This window comes from Coccinella septempunctata, chromosome 7 (genome assembly GCF_907165205.1).
Source record: "Coccinella septempunctata chromosome 7, icCocSept1.1, whole genome shotgun sequence".
NCBI classification, from domain to species: Eukaryota; Metazoa; Arthropoda; class Insecta; order Coleoptera; family Coccinellidae; genus Coccinella; species Coccinella septempunctata.
Window position 1 is genome coordinate 29,832,205 of NC_058195.1, and position 19,007 is coordinate 29,851,211.

Sequence of the window (19,007 nt, forward strand, 5' to 3'; positions counted from 1 at the left end):
GGAAAACACGGATATTAGTGCGATGGTTCTGTAGTTTCTGACATCCGCAACCTTGCTGATTTGAATACGGGAGGTTAAACTTATATGTTTTTTGACTACACTAGCAGGAACAGTGTCAGTACCAAAGCTTAGCTTATTTTTAAGTTTTCCGGCTGCCTTGAGTATCTGTTCGCCCGTTATTTCCTGAATGTGCAGATATTCAGAGGGATTCATCAAATGATCTTCCCGATCATCGGCACTGATGTCCGATTCCTCATCTCCTGAGCTCTCATATACACTATTGAAATGATCCGCAAAAGCATCGACAATTGCTTTAGGGGTATTGAACCTTTCATCACCATTAAACATAACTCCAGAAATGCGGGTTTTATTATTTTTTAGAATTCAGATATGATCAAAAATCCTTCGGATATGTCACCAAACTATCATCGGATTTCTTTATGAATTCAGAGTATGCAGAATATATATCCCTTTCAACAACCCGTCTCATAATTCTGAAACGTTCAAGATAAAATTATAATAATAATTTACATGTCTTCCAACGATGTACAAATTAATCACATCGTGCATATCAAACCGAATTCACAACCATTGCGAAAGGAATAACATCATCGCCATGCAACAGAAAGGATGCACCAAAGACAGCCGAGGGTGCAAAGAATAACTAATAATAGATTCAGTTATCTGCAATGAAGCGTTCTCCAAGCGAAGGAATCTTTACGCTGCGTACATAGACTACAAAAAAGCATTCGATTCTATACCTCACGAATGGCTCTTGACGATCTTGAAGATTTACAAGGTGGATCCCAATATTGTTGAGTTCCTGAAAAACGTCATGTCAACCTGGCGTACTAAACTTCAAATGAAAGCAGCAGATGGCTCCATTACAACAGGACCTATTCCAATAAGACGCGGAATTTTCCAAGGAGACTCGCTGAGCCCTCTGTGGTTCTGCATGGCCCTGAATCCCTTGTCTCATAGATTGAATTCTACGGACTACGGATTTTCCATCAAGAGCGGCAGTAGAACTATGATGAAACTGAATCATCTCCTTTACATGGACGATTTGAAACTCTTCGCATCTACCAAAAAACAAATGCAACTGATGCTGAAAATGGTGGAAGGATTCTCGGAAGACATCAAAATGAAGTTTGGACTAGAAAAATGTCGACTGCTAAACATAACGAGAGGGAAAATAGAAGATGGTACGTTCAAACTCAAGGAAAGTGCAGAAATTGAAGCATTAAAGGAAGGAGACACATACAAGTATCTAGGCTTAAAACAGGCAAGAAAAATCAATCAGACCCAGATGAAGAAAGAATTAACGGAGGAGTTCACCCGAAGATTGAGAAGGATAATGAGAACTGGTCTTAACAGCAAGAATCTGATAAAAGCGATTAACACCTACGCTTGCTCGGCGCTGAGCTATTCATTTGGTATTATCTCTTGGACGACCACCGATTTAGTAGCTTTACAGAGAAAAATAAGGACGATGCTGACTAAACACAATAAACATCACCCCAAAAGCTCAATAGGACGGACAGAGCTGCCACGACATCTTGGGGGTAGAGGAATTGTTGATTTGTCCAACCGTATGTCCCAGGAAATTGAAGGACTTGGAAAATATTTCTTGAGCAAGGCAGCTTCGTCAGAACTCCATCGAGTAGTTTGTGTTGCTGATAGTTCTACACCATTAAAGCTACAACAGGATCACTTGGAAACCGTCGAACACTCTGCAGAGGGTAAAATGCAGAAACTGATTGGCAAACCTTTGCATGGGAGGCACCAGAACGAGGTCAACCATGATTACGTCGATATATCTGCGTCGAACTACTGGTTGACTTCCGAAAGGTTGTTTCCTGAGACAGAGGGCTTCATGCTCGCCATCCAGGATCAGGTGATTCCAACTAGAAATTACATGAAGTACATCGCCAAGGATGCCTCAGTTGCGGACGATAGCTGTCGTTATGGCTGTGCGACACATGAAACTATCCAGCACATCACCGGGGGATGTCAGAAGTTCGCGGGCACGGAGTACAAAAATAGACATGATGCTGTTGCCAAGATTCTTTACCAAGAATTGGCACTGAAACACCAACTTCTAACTTCGAAAAAGGTTCCTTATTACAATTACCATCCGGATGCTGTGCTGGAAAACGAACATCACAAGCTCTACTGGGATCGCACGGTTCTCTCAGACCGAAAAATAACCCACAATAGACCAGACCTCATATTGCTCAATAAGGATGGGGACAGAGCACTATTCATCGACGTGGCAATTCCAAATAATAAAAATCTTCTAGATAGGCACACTGAAAAAATTTCGAAATACAGAGATCTCAAGGAACAGACCAGAAGACAGTGGAAGCTGAAAGATATCAAGACCATCCCTATTGTCATTTCATCTACAGGCCTGATACCGAAGAAACTACTAGAGAACTTGAGGAAGCTTCAGTTGGACGAAAATATCTATAGAGTCATGCAGAAGGCGGTACTGCTCGGAACGGCGAGAACTGTACGCAAGTACATGGGGAATGCAGAGGAACACCGTCTGCTCCGACAGGAAGTGCGGGTGGAGCAGGAATCCAACCTACAGCAGGAAGGCGAGGAGCGACCCGGACCCGACCACCACCAAGAGCCCGACAACCTGGAAAGGGCTCCAACAGAGCTTAATCCTTTTGATATCTGAGATATCTGGGATAAGTGAATTTTCCTCTGGAGAGGAGTGTGAAAGCCGCAAGGCTAAAGTCATAATAATAATAATTTATTTGACCATCAAATAGTATGGTATGTTAAATCGAAAAGAAGTAAAGAAACAAGCACAAATGCATAAAAACAACATAAGAACAATAAGGTCCGTTCTTCGGTTGACAGTAGAAATGGTTGAATTCTCGATTTGATTTTGGCTATAAAAATTGCAGCCATCGCAAACAACAAGCAATACTTGATTGAGAACGATCCTTCTGCTCCAACACTGAATTGAACTCACGAAGCCGCCTCCAGTGGACAACCTCTGTATCGCCGCGCCGCCTGTTTTGTAGCGGCTACAAACGCTCGTTTCGCGTGAGCGTGTAGCCGCTCGAATACGCTTCCAGTGGACACCCGGGCGTAACCTTACTTCATCAGCATAGCGATTTCCATAAGTTAACACTCCTAGAACAACTGGAAATTCTTAAACGCAAGAACGACGAACATCTCCTCAATGATATTAAAGATTTCCCGACGGTCAATCTATTCAAGATGATTCACCCTCCTGATATATAGTCTTTTCCGCCTGCCTCCATATACGCGTTCATGTGTACTGTGATGGGCTTTTTCTCTCACCCTGGACGCTCCTTACGGTTGCTCGGGCGCCAGTGGGGCAATCAGTCAAACCCCACGTCTCTCACAGAATCTCCAAAGAATTGGAGAGCCCGGGTAGACTTGAGTATCAGTGGAGAAGGGTATCGATGAAGACTAGGGCGGTAGCGTCTTCTAAGTGTCTGCTTTTCAACGTTCTTTAGGCGTTAGAAAGAGTACTTACCTCTTCTAACTAAACTCTTAGATGAAACTGACTTAATAAATAGACTCTCACTGGCAAAATAATTGGCAACACAAAAATAAATGTTCAGCTATTTATTTCTATTAAAATAAACTGTACACAAAAGAAAATAGACAGGAATGTACAAGTAATAATGAATGTCGATGTCAACCGGCGGCCTGGTCGGTGTGAGGGCGGCTGATGAAATACGGTCTCTCCAGGAAAAATACGGTTGAAATAGACGGCAAATACGGTTAAATTTTGTACGGTCACTCCAGAGGAGTACGGTAAAAAAAATAGACGGTAGTTACGGTCTGTTGAGATCCTGGCAAGTCACTCCTTCTGTCGGCGGAAATCGGTACAGTGGCTGGTCTCAGTCGAATGGCAGTGCACCCTGTCTCTCTCTCCTTGTCTCCCTCTCTCTCTGTTACCCTCTGTCGGCGGAAATCGGTACCGTAGCTGGCCTCAGTCGAATGGCAGTGCTGTCTCTCTCTCTCTATCTATCTCTCTCTCTCCCTCTGTGGTCCACAAAATGGCTGCCAGTCAGACAGCAGGTCGGAAGGAACTGTCAACCTGTAACTTGATCGGTCGGAAGTCGGCAATCTATTAACAAAATAAGCACCAAAAATACGGTAGGAACACCAAGTCCTCCTGGGACCCAACGGCGGTCGGATAACGGACGCGGAAGCCGGCACTATACTCAGTCTACGATCACTAGATCAAGTTCAAACGGTTAGTAAGTATTCTCAGCCAGTCCAACAGACTAAAGAAAGCGGAAAATAGCCCTCAGGTATGCACTACGTAAGAAATAATAATACTACGAGTGACTTGCCTTAAACTTTTGTCTTCCTGACGTAATAATCAAAATTTCCAATTCCACCTTCGGCACTTTTCTCCACAGCACGATCTCAATTAATTTTCCTCTGACCTTCAGCCGCTTCAGCGCCCTGCGCTGAAGAAGTACCTCTCCTCTCCTTGGGAACCTTGCCCCACCATTTTTCGGTCAATCAGCCGGCTCGGAAAGAAACAGAAACAACTGAAGAGACGGAAAAACTGAACAAGTTGAAAGACCGCTCTCGACTCAGAAAATATACGGTTGAACGGAAATAATTACACAATACAGGAATTCTGAAAGCAAAAGACATTTACGGTTTCTGCTACAAATATGGAACTAGTCGGTGGAAAACAATGTTAAAATATCAATCGGTAAAGACCCCCTATGATGATATAACGGTTTTCTTCAAAAATATTTCGGTTAATAGGTCGCATTATACAAGTATAGGTGAAGAAATTTCGTTTTCGTGGCGGGGCAAAATCTGCCTCGTCACATCCCCCTCTGCCTTCCGAAAGAAAAATAAAACGGAGTTTTATTTTTTTCCAACTCGCTGTGTTCGTCGGTATCGGTTGGTTTTAGCCTGTGAACAAACGAATGCTGCGGGGTTATTGACCTCGGAGTTGTTTTCCGGCATAATGAACTAGCTAATAGAAATTTGACGGTAGATACGGTAGCGCATCCACCAATTATTAAGGGCAGATCAAAGGCGGTTTACGGAACGGTAAGTTTAATAGAAGGAAGAAAAAAAAAAGAAGAAAAAAAATACATTAATCGGTGTCGATCAGTCGACCTTAACCTTCTTCCTAAGGGTCGGCGACGGTGTGGGCGCTGCTGGGGCGGCCGGTCTGAGCCGCAGGTCCGGCAGCCAGGCTTCTTCGTTCTCGTTCTCTTCTTCTTCCCGGTTTCTCGACGGTGGGGATAAACGGTGGTCGGTGGATAAACGGTGGTCGGTAGATAAACGGTGGTCGGTAGATAAACGGTGGTCGGTGGATAAACGGTGGTCGGTGGATAAACGGTGGTCGGTGGATAACGGAACTGGGATAGGCCTCGTCGGTGTTTCTCGCACTCGGTTGGGTGCCCCTACACAGCAGTCGCGGGACAATTCCCCCATAAGGCCGCATCTGGAGCAGAATTTGACCCTTACTCCTTGGCATCTCTCCCTGGTGTGGCCTTCACCACCACACCTCCAACAGCTTCGTGGTCCCAGCTCAAGGAATACCTGAATTCCATTGGTGCCAACGGTTCTGGTGGCTGGCCTCACGGTATTGGTACTCGCATCTGTGGTTACTGGCCTGGGGCACTCAAAATCCGTCCACAGGCTCATGGCTGGCGACGACTCCCTGGACGGAGGAGACGGTAACGGTAGGGGTGTTGACGGTGACGGTGACGGTGACGGTGGGGGCGGAGGCGGTGACGGTGGAGGCGGCGTGATGGATCGGAACCGTAGCGGTCTCCCCAAACTATAACGGCGCATCCTGCAAATACATACAGTTAATCGGACAGTAATTTACGGTTCATTAGTACCCTGTTCGCTTTGAACGGTACTACTATACGGTTAGTAACGGTAATTATATTTCAGACACCCCCTCTTCAAGAGAGGGCTTCAGATCTTTAATATGAACATGTCGGAAAACCTTACCACCGCCATCCTTGATGTTATACACTACCGGAGAGATTACTTTGACAACGGTATATGGACCGGAGTATTTCGGAGCCAATTTGGCGGCAATTCCCTCTACTGCAGAAGATAAGGGATGCTCCCTTCGGTACACCTGGTCTCCTATTCGGCATCGCCAGTCCCTCCGGCGTAGATTGTAGTAGTGGCTCTGCTGGGAGAAAGCTTGGGCTAATCTAGTTCGGACAAACTCATAAGTTTCGGTAAAACGGTTAAGTTTATTTGCATGCAAAGCAACCTGCGGTTCGGTGTCCGGTTCGGTGTGATCCTTTTCATCCCGGTTGGCCATCTCAGCTACATACTTGGCGTTCGGTGAACGCATCTCCCTACCAAAAGTCAGGAACGCTGGGGTGTATCCGGTCGACTCCTGCCTTGCAGAGTTTATTGCGAAGGTCAACTCCTTCAGATGCTCATCCCAGGTACGCTGATCTTTTCCACAGAACTGAGCTATCATGGTTTTGAGGGTACGGTTGGCTCTTTCTACGGGGTTACATTGGGGAGAATACACTGGTGCAAAACGGTGTCGGATCCCAAGATCTCGTAGACCCTTGAACAACCGGCTATCATACTGGGATCCATTATCACTAATGACGGTTTTCGGGCATCCAAACTTCAGGATTACATCCTCGTACAAAGCCTGGTACACACCCTTTGAGGTTGCCCTTCTCAAGGGCCTGGCTTCCACCCATTTCGAAAATCGGTCCTGTATCACAACATATACGGATGCATTTTCCCCGGTGGCTTCTGTTGTGGAACCTTGTACCTCTGACACGTACCACATCTACGGACATAACGGGCTATTTCTCTGAACATTCCTGGCCAATAGTAGTTCCGGGCTATTCGAGATATGGTTTTCGCTATCCCCAGGTGTCCAGCGGTCGGTCGGTCGTGGTTTTCCTGTAAAATAGCTATTCGGTCTTCCCTTGGAACGCATAACTTCCACGGATTGCCGAATTCCGGCTCGGTAAAGTCATCTGAATCCCAAAAATGACGGTATAATTTTCCGTACACGATAGTGTAATCGGGAAACGCTGCGGGATTCGCTCTTACCTCGGCCAATTTCTTCCTGTACCATGTACAACTTACAGTATCCTCGGTCAAACAGATGGTCTCGGTCGGTAACGGTAACGGATTTCTGGACAGACTGTCTGCTACACGGTTAAGGGTTCCTTTCCGGTACTTTATATCGAAGTCATATTGTTGTAGAAATATGCTCCATCTCGCAATCCTTCCGGTGGGAGACTTGATAGATTGTAGCCATCGCAGACTCATGTGGTCGGTTATAACGGTGAAACGGTAGCCTTCCAGATACGGTCGCAGCTTGTCAATGCTCCACACTATTGCCAGACATTCTTTTTCTGTAACAGAGTAATTTTTCTCTGGACCTGACAAGGTCCTGCTAGCATAAGCTATAACTCTTTCCTGTCCATCAACGGTCTGTGTCAGAGCAGCTCCCAGTCCTGCATCTGAAGCATCGGTTTGAAGGACAAACGGTTTTGAAAAGTCCGGGCAGGCCAATACCGATGATTGTGTCAACTTCTGCTTCAGAGTCTCAAAAGCATTCTGTTGGGCGGTTTCCCATTTCCAGGTTTGCTTCTTTTTGAGTAATGTGGTTAACGGAGCCACCACCCTGGAGAAATCCTCGATGAATCTACGGTACCATGAAGCAACACCAAGAAAACTTCTCAGCTCTCGTACGGATTTCGGTGCAGGCATTTCATTTATGGCTGAAATCTTATCAGGATCGGTACAAATGCCGTCCTCGGTTACTACATGTCCCAGATATTTCAATGATTTTCTTACAAACTCACATTTTTCCGGATTTAACTGCAGGTTGGCCTCCCTGAGGCGGTGGAAAACTTTCCTTAGGTTGTCAAGATGTTCGTCCAATGTCTCTCCAAGAACCACTATGTCATCCAAGTACGCAAATGCATCCGGTTCCATCTCAGGGCCAATAACTCGGTCTAAAAGACGTTGAAAGGATGCCGGTGCGGAATGCAGACCAAAAGCCATTACTTTGAACTGGAACAGCCCACGGCCAGGGACGGTAAATGCGGTGATCGGTCGGCTCTCGGGGGCTAACGGTACCTGCCAATAACCCTGTTTCAGGTCAATAGTAGAGATATACTTGGCTTTTCTCAGTTTGTCTAAAATTCCTGAAATATATGGCAACGGATAGGCATCTTTAATAGAGACATTGTTAACCATTCGGAAATCTATACAAAATCGGGGTTTACCATCCTTTTTCTGGACAATTACTATTGGGGAGCTCCACGGAGATGAGGACGGTTCAATGATGCCTTCGGCCAACATTCGGTCAACTTCCTGGTTTATTATTTCCTGCATCTTCGGATTTTGGGGACGATAACGCTGCTTGATGGGTTCGGTGCCTGGTTTGAGTTTAATACGGTGTTGGATCAGGGGGGTGGTTTCTCGGAGGTCTTCGAATGCCTTCAATTCGGTTTGCAAGAACTCTTCCAGTCGGACTTTCTCTTCTCCACTCAGGGACGTCAAAAGCGGTCCTATCGCATGTAACTGTCCTCGGTTCTCTGATTCACTGAGACGGGCTTGGATAGACCTTCCATTCAGGAAACATTCGGCGGTTTGCAGGTTGATTGAAAAATTGTGTGTCCTCATTATATCCATTCCCAGGACTACATCGACAGGTAGATCTGAAACTAACAACAATTTAGCTTCCAGAATTTCAGGCCCGATCCAGATCGGTGTGGTATATATTTTAATAGGTATGGAACTTCCGTTAGCGACGGTGGTGGTAACGTCTCTAACATAATCCGGTTGTATACCAACTACCTTACAGTGGGAGGCCACTTCACTGCTGATGAAGGACCTGGTAGCTCCGGTGTCCAAGAGTGCAGCGAACTCCTTGTCTCCTACAAAAACATTAATAAACGGACGGTGATCAGTTGGTTTTCCTTTCTCAGGAACCGAGGACGTGGTTGTTTGGAACTGGCGGATCCCCGGTTTCAGGCAGTTCCTTGGTAGTTTAACGAACACCTGCAATCCCTAGACATGATTCCCCTCTTACCACATCGAGAGCAGAACAGCAGCGGCTTCGAGGTGCATTGTGATCGGAGATGACCCCTTCTACCACATCTCCAACACTGTGGCTCGGTTGACGGTCGGTCAGATTTTTTTGGTTCGTCTGGTCGCTGAGGTGCTGCAGAGCTTTGGGACGGTTTCGGTTTGTCGGACGGTTCGGTGCGGTTCGTAGTGTTCAGGTTCATTCCAATCGGTTTGACGGTCGGTGGGGAATTTCGGAAGGTAAGATGTGGTTCGTTGATGAGACTCTTTTGGAACGGTGGCGAAGTATAGTTAGCTGTTTGCCATTTGACCAATTCGAAAACTTTTCCCTTTCGGAGCAGTTCATCTATTGTGGCGGTCGGTTGGAAGGCCAGGGCGGTTTGTAATTCTGGCAGTAAACGTCGTCGGATGATATTCACCTGCTCCTCCTCGGTTGGTCGCTTTACGGTCAGTTTCTGAAACAGATTTTGCATTCGAGTTACATACAACAAGAGTCGTTCATCGGTTCCTTGAGTGCGTTTCTTGATCTCCTCTAGTAGAATCTCCTCGTAATCAGGAGGAAGAAAGGCCTCTCGGAGTTGGTCTTTGAAATCTGTCCAGTCGCTGAATGTGCCTCTTCGAGGGATGTACCAATCTCTCGCATCTTTACGTAGCAACTCGTAGATGGACTCAAACAACTGTTCATGGCTCACCTTTCTAGCCTCGGCAAGATACTCAGCCTCTTCCAGGAACGAGGTCACACTGGTCGACCCATCAAATGTCAGGCTCCATTTCCATACAGGAACAGTAGGAACGGAATAATTGGTAGTTTTCGGCGGTTTCATCGACGGAACTTCGGTCGTCAGTTCGATTTCCTTGGCCGTTGAGACTTCGCTACCTACTCCTCTCACCCCAGCGGTTATGGTAGGAGATGACGCAAAGGAAACTCTCCTTGTTGATTCGGCAAACTCCCTCGATAATCGCCTGGACTCAGGGGATGTTATCAACGGTCTGTGGTCATCATCGGTTTGGACGGTTGGTAGAGATTGTTCAACGGTAAATGGGAGGTTATCGGCGGGCGGTCGGTTGTATGAGGGTCGACTCTGCAAAAAAGTACGTTCGATTTGTTGGCTTATTACCCTACAAACTTCTTGGCGGTCTTGCTGCAGTCTGTTATCCTGAGTGGTCGGTCGGGATATGTCACCTTCTTCTCCCAAGTTCAACAAGTCTGCTTCTCCAACGGTGGTTGAGCACGGAATCAGACCTGGACCAAGTCTAGATGCGCAGTCCGGTAATTCCTGGTCAATCAGCGACGGTGTGCCGGCTGACAGGTTCCCTGGAATACCGCCTAACCAGTGAGTATTCTCCAGCAATCTCATAGCCATCTTCAGAGAGTGTTCCAGCTCGGTTTTCTTGTGAAGCAGACTGGCAGCTTCCGGAGATAGACTTCTCAGTCGGCCTTGAACGTGCAATAGCCGGCTCCTTATGCGCTGTAACTCATTGTCTCTATTAGAAAAGTCAAACTCACATATCTCCCCCATCAAGTCGAACAACTTGGCACCACAAACACCAATTTCCTGTGCCTGGTCAATGTCATCTCTTGGTATTAACGGAATTTCGGAATGGATAGCCCTTCTCAGTTGAGCTCTCTTATCCTGAACGGTATGTCCTACGGTGCAGCCTCTTGCCTCTAACTCCCAAGTAAGTTCGTCGCTCTTCAGTCGGTTGACATCCATTTTTACGGCACCAGAAACTCAGAAGAAATATTTACAATATGTACTATATGGATATATACAAGAAATAAAGAACGGTTACCAATTTGCCAGTGTAGAGTATTTTGGTTCGAAAAAGAAAAGAAACGGTACGGACGGTAACGGTAACAGGAACTACTCACAGAAGCAGAAGTCCCTGCTCGGGCGCCAGATGTGATGGGCTTTTTCTCTCACCCTGGACGCTCCTTACGGTTGCTCGGGCGCCAGTGGGGCAATCAGTCAAACCCCACGTCTCTCACAGAATCTCCAAAGAATTGGAGAGCCCGGGTAGACTTGAGTATCAGTGGAGAAGGGTATCGATGAAGACTAGGGCGGTAGCGTCTTCTAAGTGTCTGCTTTTCAACGTTCTTTAGGCGTTAGAAAGAGTACTTACCTCTTCTAACTAAACTCTTAGATGAAACTGATTTAATAAATAGACTCTCACTGGCAAAATAATTGGCAACACAAAAATAAATGTTCAGCTATTTATTTCTATTAAAATAAACTGTACACAAAAGAAAATAGACAGGAATGTACAAGTAATAATGAATGTCGATGTCAACCGGCGGCCTGGTCGGTGTGAGGGCGGCTGATGAAATACGGACTCTCCAGGAAAAATACGGTTGAAATAGACGGCAAATACGGTTAAATTTTGTACGGTCACTCCAGAGGAGTACGGTAAAAAAAATAGACGGTAGTTACGGTCTGTTGAGATCCTGGCAAGTCACTCCTTCTGTCGGCGGAAATCGGTACAGTGGCTGGTCTCAGTCGAATGGCAGTGTACCCTGTCTCTCTCTCCTTGTCTCCCTCTCTCTCTGTTACCCTCTGTCGGCGGAAATCGGTACCGTAGCTGGCCTCAGTCGAATGGCAGTGCTGTCTCTCTCTCTCTCTATCTATCTCTCTCTCTCCCTCTGTGGTCCACAAAATGGCTGCCAGTCAGACAGCAGGTCGGAAGGAACTGTCAACCTGTAACTTGATCGGTCGGAAGTCGGCAATCTATTAACAAAATAAGCACCAAAAATACGGTAGGAACACCAAGTCCTCCTGGGACCCAACGGCGGTCGGATAACGGACGCGGAAGCCGGCACTATACTCAGTCTACGATCACTAGATCAAGTTCAAACGGTTAGTAAGTATTCTCAGCCAGTCCAACAGACTAAAGAAAGCGGAAAATAGCCCTCAGGTATGCACTACGTAAGAAATAATAATACTACGAGTGACTTGCCTTAAACTTTTGTCTTCCTGACGTAATAATCAAAATTTCCAATTCCACCTTCGGCACTTTTCTCCACAGCACGATCTCAATTAATTTTCCTCTGACCTTCAGCCGCTTCAGCGCCCTGCGCTGAAGAAGTACCTCCCCTCTCCTTGGGAACCTTGCCCCACCATTGTTCGGTCAATCAGCCGGCTCGGAAAGAAACAGAAACAACTGAAGAGACGGAAAAACTGAACAAGTTGAAAGACCGCTCTCGACTCAGAAAATGTACGGTTGAACGGAAATAATTACACAATACAGGAATTCTGAAAGCAAAAGACATTTACGGTTTCTGCTACAAATATGGAACTAGTCGGTGGAAAACAATGTTAAAATATCAATCGGTAAAGACCCCCTATGATGATATAACGGTTTTCTTCAAAAATATTTCGGTTAATAGGTCGCATTATACAAGTATAGGTGAAGAAATTTCGTTTTCATGGCGGGGCAAAATCTGCCTCGTCACAGTACATGTACACATAAAATCAAGAAAAAGAATTGGAAACTGTCGAGGTGGTTTTCATAGAGAATTAGAAATTATACCGACTTGACCTAGAACATCCAAAAAAGTACGAATATTCAGAGGAAAACTATAATTTGTAATATATCCAAAGTCTTTTAATTGTACAGGGTGGGCAAATGTTATAGCACTACAGTTTTTAAACCAGAGGAGATACGCAAAATCTGATACCCCATTCTCGTTCTCTTTTTCTGAGAAACTAACAATTGTAGTAGTCATTTTTGGCCACTTTCTTTTGTTTTTGAGTTATAAGCAAAAATTGGAAAAATGGCGATATTGAAATAAATTTATATCTCCGCTAATACTGATGATAGAGCTCTGAAATTGAAACATTATACAGGCACTTTTTTACGTAGAATCCAGTGGCGTGCTCGCCTTTTTAGCAGGATTTTTAATTACGAAGCTATTACCCAAAAGTATGTTTTTTTAAATGGGAACACTAGTTTTCTTTGCAATTTTTTGAAAGCTAAATTTTTTCTTATTTCAAAAATATATAACGTCATATGATTTGTATCAATATAAATGATAGAAAATGGCCAAAAACCTTTTTTCTTAATATTTCTATGGTTTCAACTATTGATGAGCACAGAAACATATAGCATCGTATGATTACCACTGCCTCCTTCTATAAGTCTTTTCATTATTATTAAAATTTATGAAATAAATCTTGATTCGATTTTGTGAAAATTGGTTAAAAGCATAGAAAGAATGACATTGCCGGAAGGAGAGTGCTTTTGTTATAGGAAACTCTATTTTTCTGTGCTCGTCAAAAGTTGAAACCATAGAAATATTGAGAAAAATGGTTTTTGACCATTTTCCATTGTTTATATTGATACAAAGCATATGATGTTATATATTTTTGAAATCAGTAAAAATTAAGCTTTCAAAAAATTGAACAGAAAACTAGTGTTCCCATTTAAAAAAACATAACTTTGGGTAATAGCTTCGTAATTAAAAATCCTGCTAAAAAGGTGAGCACGCCACTGGATTCTACGTAAAAATGTGCCTGTATAATTTTCCAATTACAGAGCTCTATCATCAGTATTAGCGGAGATATCAATTTATTTCGATATTCAGGTAAAAGGTATCGTTTGTTTGCTTATACTCAGATTGGGGGTTATTTGGGATTGCAGTCCCATAAAGAGTGATCCATTCGTTTTTGACTGCAATCCCAAATAACCCCCAATCTGAGTTTATTTCGATATCGCCATTTTTCCAATTTTTGCTTATAACTCGAAAACAAAAGAAAGTGGCCAAAAATCACTACTACTATTGTAAGTTTCTCAGAAAAAGAGAACGAGAAGGGGTATCAGATTTTGTCTATCTCCTCTGGTTTAAAAGCTGTAGTACTAAAACATCGAAATTTGCCCACCCTGTACATGTTTCATTGACGGTGAGTTTGTGATGTATTGCTTCATGTTTATCGGAGAATATTGATGTTAACAAAACACTTGTAAATTTCAAGTTATTTTGACGTCTTGTAAACTTTATTATCCATGTCGTCGGTCTTATGTATTTACTGGCTGACCCGGCAAACGTTGTTTTGCCATATAAATAATTTCCATGTTGTATCATAAAAAAATAGAAATTAAAAATTTTGTCTAAAAAATAGAAAAAAAATTTAGGGGTGGACTACCCCTAACATTTAGGGGGATGAAAAATAGATGTTGGCCGATTCTCATAGATAGCTGACCCGGCAAACGTTGTTTTGCCATATAAATAATTTCCTAATGATTAAATTACTGAAATGGCTATTAAAAAATAAGAGTTGATCGTAGAAGGGTGAAAATTGAGGATTGTATGTATTTTTGTATGTTGTATCATAAAAAAATAGAAATTAAAAATTTTGTCCAAAAAATACAAAAAAAAATTTAGGGGTGGACTACCCCTAACATTTGGGGATGAAAAATAAATGTTGGCCGATTCTCATAGATAGCTGACCCGGCAAACGTTGTTTTGCCATATAAATAATTTCCTAATGATTAAATTACTAAAATGGCTATTAAAAAATAAGGGTTGATCGTAGAAGGGTGAAAATTGAGGATTGTATGTATTTTTGTATGTTGTATCATAAAAAAATAGAAATTAAAATTTTGTCTAAAAAATACAAAAAAAAATTTAGGGCTGGACTACCCTTAACATTTAGGGGGATGAAAAATAGATGTTGGCCGATTCTCATAGATAGCTGACCCGGCAAACGTTGTTTTGCCATATAAATAATTTCCTAATGATTAAATTACTAAAATGGCTATTAAAAAATAAGGGTTGATCGTAGAAGTGTGAAAATTGAGGATTGTATGTATTTTTGTATGTTGTATCATAAAAAAATAGAAATTAAAAATTTTGTCTAAAAAATACAAAAAAAAATTTAGGGGTGGACTACCCCTAACATTTAGGGGGATGAAAAATAGATGTTGGCCGATTCTCATAGATTCCGGTATCTATGAGAATCGGCCAACATCTGAAAAATAGATGTTGGCCGATTCTCATAGATACCGGATAAGCACAAAAAATTTCATCAAAATCGGTCAAGCCGTTTCGGAGGAGTATGGTAACGAAAACTATGACACGAGAATTTTATATATTAGATATTTCAGCTGACCTGAAGATGGCCGAGTGCAGAAATCGATAGTCCAAGTATATAAATATAAAAAACAAGACAACATAAAAATGATGCAGAAAAATCTCACATAACACAGGGAACGGCTCTCGCTGCACACGTCCATGCTGAAGGACATAAATTCAACTTCTCGGAGGTCACAGTTCTGGATTACGAACCTATCTACGGTAGACGGCTAATTAGTGAAATGGTGCACATAAGGTCCAACAACACAGTAAACTATAGGGAAGACGTCCAACATCTCAGTTTGGTGTATGATAGTCTTATATTGGGCAATGCTGGGGTTCAGTGACTCAAAATGGTGATTCTTAATTATGGATACAACTGAGAGCTTTCGGAGCCTCGATGTTTGTGTTGTTTGTTCATTTTGGTATTTTATGGTGAAAGTCATTTGAATGTGTCTAAGGTGCATCCACCAAGAACAAAATGTTTTGATTTAGTTTTTGAGTTGTATATTACCATTGTTGTTTTTACCTTATTGTTTTTTACCCGAGATGTGATATTTTAACGAACTAATGTTTTATGGGAGAGTTGAATGTCATCTCCATGTCACTCATTGCGATTTGTGGAACGTACCGTGAGACGATTCTGTTTACCCATGTCGTGTTAACAACACATGAACCACTTGAAGATTGAATGAAATTTAATTCGAGATACTTATACAATTATTTTAATAAAATTGACGATATTCAATCCGATGAAATACGAGGTGAGTGATAGATCGTCTCTAGGTCGTTTTTATCTGTTTCTAGTTTTATTTTGACATTCCAGCCTTGAGAAAGAATCACAACCGATTCGAAACGTTGGCGATGTACTAAAAGGATAACGAATAAAAATTTGTCCAAATTCCTGCGAAAATTATTTTAATGTTTATAATATGGACGTAACCAATAATCGAAATAAAAAACAAGTGTGTCTTCCTTTTACCATCTAAGGATTCATCAGACACACTCATTGACTTTTTCGTTCTAAAAATAATAAAATATATCTATATATTGCTGAGCAGACAAATGAATGATTTGACTCGATTCAACAGATTAAATTGAGCAGTACTGGTTAGGATTATATAATAAATCTCTTCTGAATATTCTGAAATAACCTTGCACGTGCACTCATTTCATAAGAATGTAAAGAACATGAAAATGGTTAAATTTTGTAAATACTGTGAGTGTTCACACCCCCTTTGAGTTGGACAAATTAGCACCAGAATTGACTGAGAAGATTGAACGAAAATTACTTGGATGAGGTGAACATTTGAAAATTTTACAACAATCTAAGTGAGCACAATGAGACGTTGTGAACTAAGATGTCTAAAACTGTGGTGCATTCACTGATTCGATTTTGTTTTTAATTTCGTGGGGATATGGGATCAATTTCGTTTTTCCCACTGTTGGTAGCGCTGTTGAGAATTTGAGAGAGCATTGTCAATGGATATTTGAAAATACTTTGAATACTTTACTACGACTTACGAATATGTTGTATTTATAAGCGATTATTGGTGTGTGAAAATGTGTTAGTTTCGAAAAAGGGATGTAGAACATTAATTTATTCGACATGTCGTTCAGTAAGTTGAGTTTTCTGTATGGACAATCAAGAACTACAGCTAAGAATTCGGTGATGTTGGAATTTGAGGCAGAACCAAATCAGATGAACGAAAACTTCAGCAATATTTCAAAGAAACTGTATTGGAAATACGTAATGTGAATTGTGAAAATGTATTGAGAATCAGAAATACATCCATCTATTCGATTCTGTTCTTCAAATATTCTGTATGAGTAGATACAGTGAAAATTCCCTTTCCGTCAACTGTGTTTTATTAAAATTATATTGGGAAACCCCCCTCACGAATTCAATTTGTTAAACGGAAATTATCTTGAAGAAGAATAGTAAATACTCCTTCGAACCCTTATTCGATAGTGTTGAAATATTAACAGATTTGTTTTTACGAAGAAAATTCAACTGTATATCACAAATGATCCTTAGCAGCTGACTAAATGGGCCAGTTCATATTTTGCACTCGTTGATGGATATTCGATATATCAACGCAAAACAAAATAAAACGAGAGGTCATTGGACTTCCTCTGGTAGAACAAGAATAGAACGAAGCAAATGACATGGTGGCGCCGCCACGAAACTGATCCCATATCCCCGATTTTCTGAAATGTTTATGCTTGCAAAAAGTGACAAGTGCACACACCACTGTTTTAGACATCTTATTGTGAACAAAGAGAATGATGATGGCTTCAACAGGAACGTGATCATTTGACATCTTGTAGATGTCAAGCAAAGTTGTCTGAGGCACCATAGAGTTGAACTTCATTGGCGTGGACAAGATCAAGATCGGAGGGGGCTCAATTTTTATCAACGGCCTAGACTCTCTATATAAAATTCAAAACTAATTAGAATAAATATCAGAATTTGAATCACTACCAAATACGGAACCTATACTTACTACAGACTCGAATACTCTGCACAGAATAATTCATCAGAATGCATCTACATCATTTGAATCGCCCCTAAATACGGAATCACCCCTAACTACCGCATGAATACTCAAGACAGAATGATTGCAACTTTTTTTTTTTTTTTTGGTGTAGCAGGGGGAAAATCTGCAAAACAGACGAACACACCCTCTGCTGAGGGGGAACAGTGTGGGGATTCTCACTCTCTGAGCTCGAGACCCACTAAAAACCCTTAACTGCTTCTTCATAGGTTCCGGGCATTTTGCCTATTAACCAGTTGACTCTTATGGTTTCTGGACTCTCACACGATCATAGTCGTGTTGATAGTTGTATGCTGCCTATAGCTTTTATAGGTTAAGCTCTTCTTTGGTTACATTTAAATCCTTAACTGATCTCTCGGTCTTCGGTGGTAGGTTCTTGACCTTCTAGCTTCTTCCGTTGGATCGTAGTCGACTAATCTTCGTAGTTCCTCATTTGGATGTTGTTTGGCTTTGTCGAATATCCTTTCCGCCTTTCTCTTCATGATTGCAACAGCGGAGGGACATCTCCTTTTGTACACACCGGTGTGAGTTAGAAACGGTGTGCTCGTTATGTGCTGAAAATCGCACAAATTCGCGTCGTTGACTCTGGCGTATCGGTACTAGCGAACAAAAACTCGGTCGTCTCCCAATTCTGAATATTTTTCACGGTGCTACATCTTTTTTCAGAATTGAAAAAGGTATAAAAACGGTATGGGATGTTTACGGTTTCGAACGATGTCGGAATCCTGCATTGAAATTAAAGTCTGTCAATTGAAATCAAAACGATCAAATTGATCTAAAATCTAAAAACTTACCATTCTTGCTATAGGTTGAATAATGTCTTTTTGAAACGTCAAAATGGCATAAAATGGTTTTATTCCATTCAAACGTTCAAGGGCGACATTAATCAACCCATAGCGACAAGAGGAAGTTGACGTTTACCCATTAAGTGAAATATTTTTTTTATAACTCACAAGTGGAATAAAAAAACATGAATATGAACAGATAAACGTCATCTTGCCCTTGCTGCTATGAATTGAATAATACCCTAGCCAATCAATCGTAGCGACACCTTTCATGACATTTCATAAATTAGATAACTCTCTGGAAAGTGTTACTATTTGTATCCTAATCAGAATAGAAAAAAAATTTGTATACAAAACCTGAGTTATAAAGGATCATTCATTCAAAGAAATAAACCTACACGCCCTTCGGGCTCGCTCATAATCATGGATAAACAATTAATGTCAAACAAAAGATACAATTCAGAAGATTTTCGAAAATTTATTTTCATCTGATGAAGGAGTCTGATATAGACCCCGAAACGT

At 42.1% G+C, this 19,007-nt stretch overlaps 2 protein-coding genes across 2 annotated transcripts; both read right to left on the reverse strand.

Annotated features, from left to right (window-relative positions):
• Positions 1 to 4,884: 4,884 nt before the first annotated feature.
• Positions 4,885 to 12,479, reverse strand: LOC123317175 (zinc finger protein 462-like). Its single transcript, XM_044903564.1, has 2 exons — positions 12,028 to 12,479; positions 4,885 to 5,830 (listed from the first exon to the last, which is right to left on the reverse strand). The coding sequence occupies exon 2, from the start codon at positions 5,827 to 5,829 to the stop codon at positions 5,137 to 5,139; it is 693 nt and encodes a 230-aa protein (XP_044759499.1). The 5' UTR covers position 5,830; positions 12,028 to 12,479; the 3' UTR covers positions 4,885 to 5,136.
• On the reverse strand, positions 8,780 to 10,357 carry LOC123317176. Its single transcript, XM_044903565.1, has 2 exons — positions 9,765 to 10,357; positions 8,780 to 9,527 (listed from the first exon to the last, which is right to left on the reverse strand). Exons 1-2 carry the CDS (start codon positions 9,894 to 9,896, stop codon positions 9,015 to 9,017), a joined length of 645 nt encoding a protein of 214 aa, XP_044759500.1. The 5' UTR covers positions 9,897 to 10,357; the 3' UTR covers positions 8,780 to 9,014.
• Positions 12,480 to 19,007: the final 6,528 nt, after the last annotated feature.

What these genes read in the sequence shown, in the direction of transcription:
- LOC123317176 (XM_044903565.1), bottom strand. Translation starts at nt 9,896, where the DNA reads ATGAAACCGCCGAAAACTACCAATTATTCCGTTCCTACTGTTCCTGTA. An exon ending in ATCTTGCCGAGGCTAGAAAG is followed by an intron (nt 9,528 to 9,764) that starts GTGAGCCATGAA and finishes AATCTGTTTCAG; the next exon opens with AAACTGACCGTAAAGCGACC.
- LOC123317175 (XM_044903564.1), bottom strand. Translation starts at nt 5,829, where the DNA reads ATGCGCCGTTATAGTTTGGGGAGACCGCTACGGTTCCGATCCATCACG.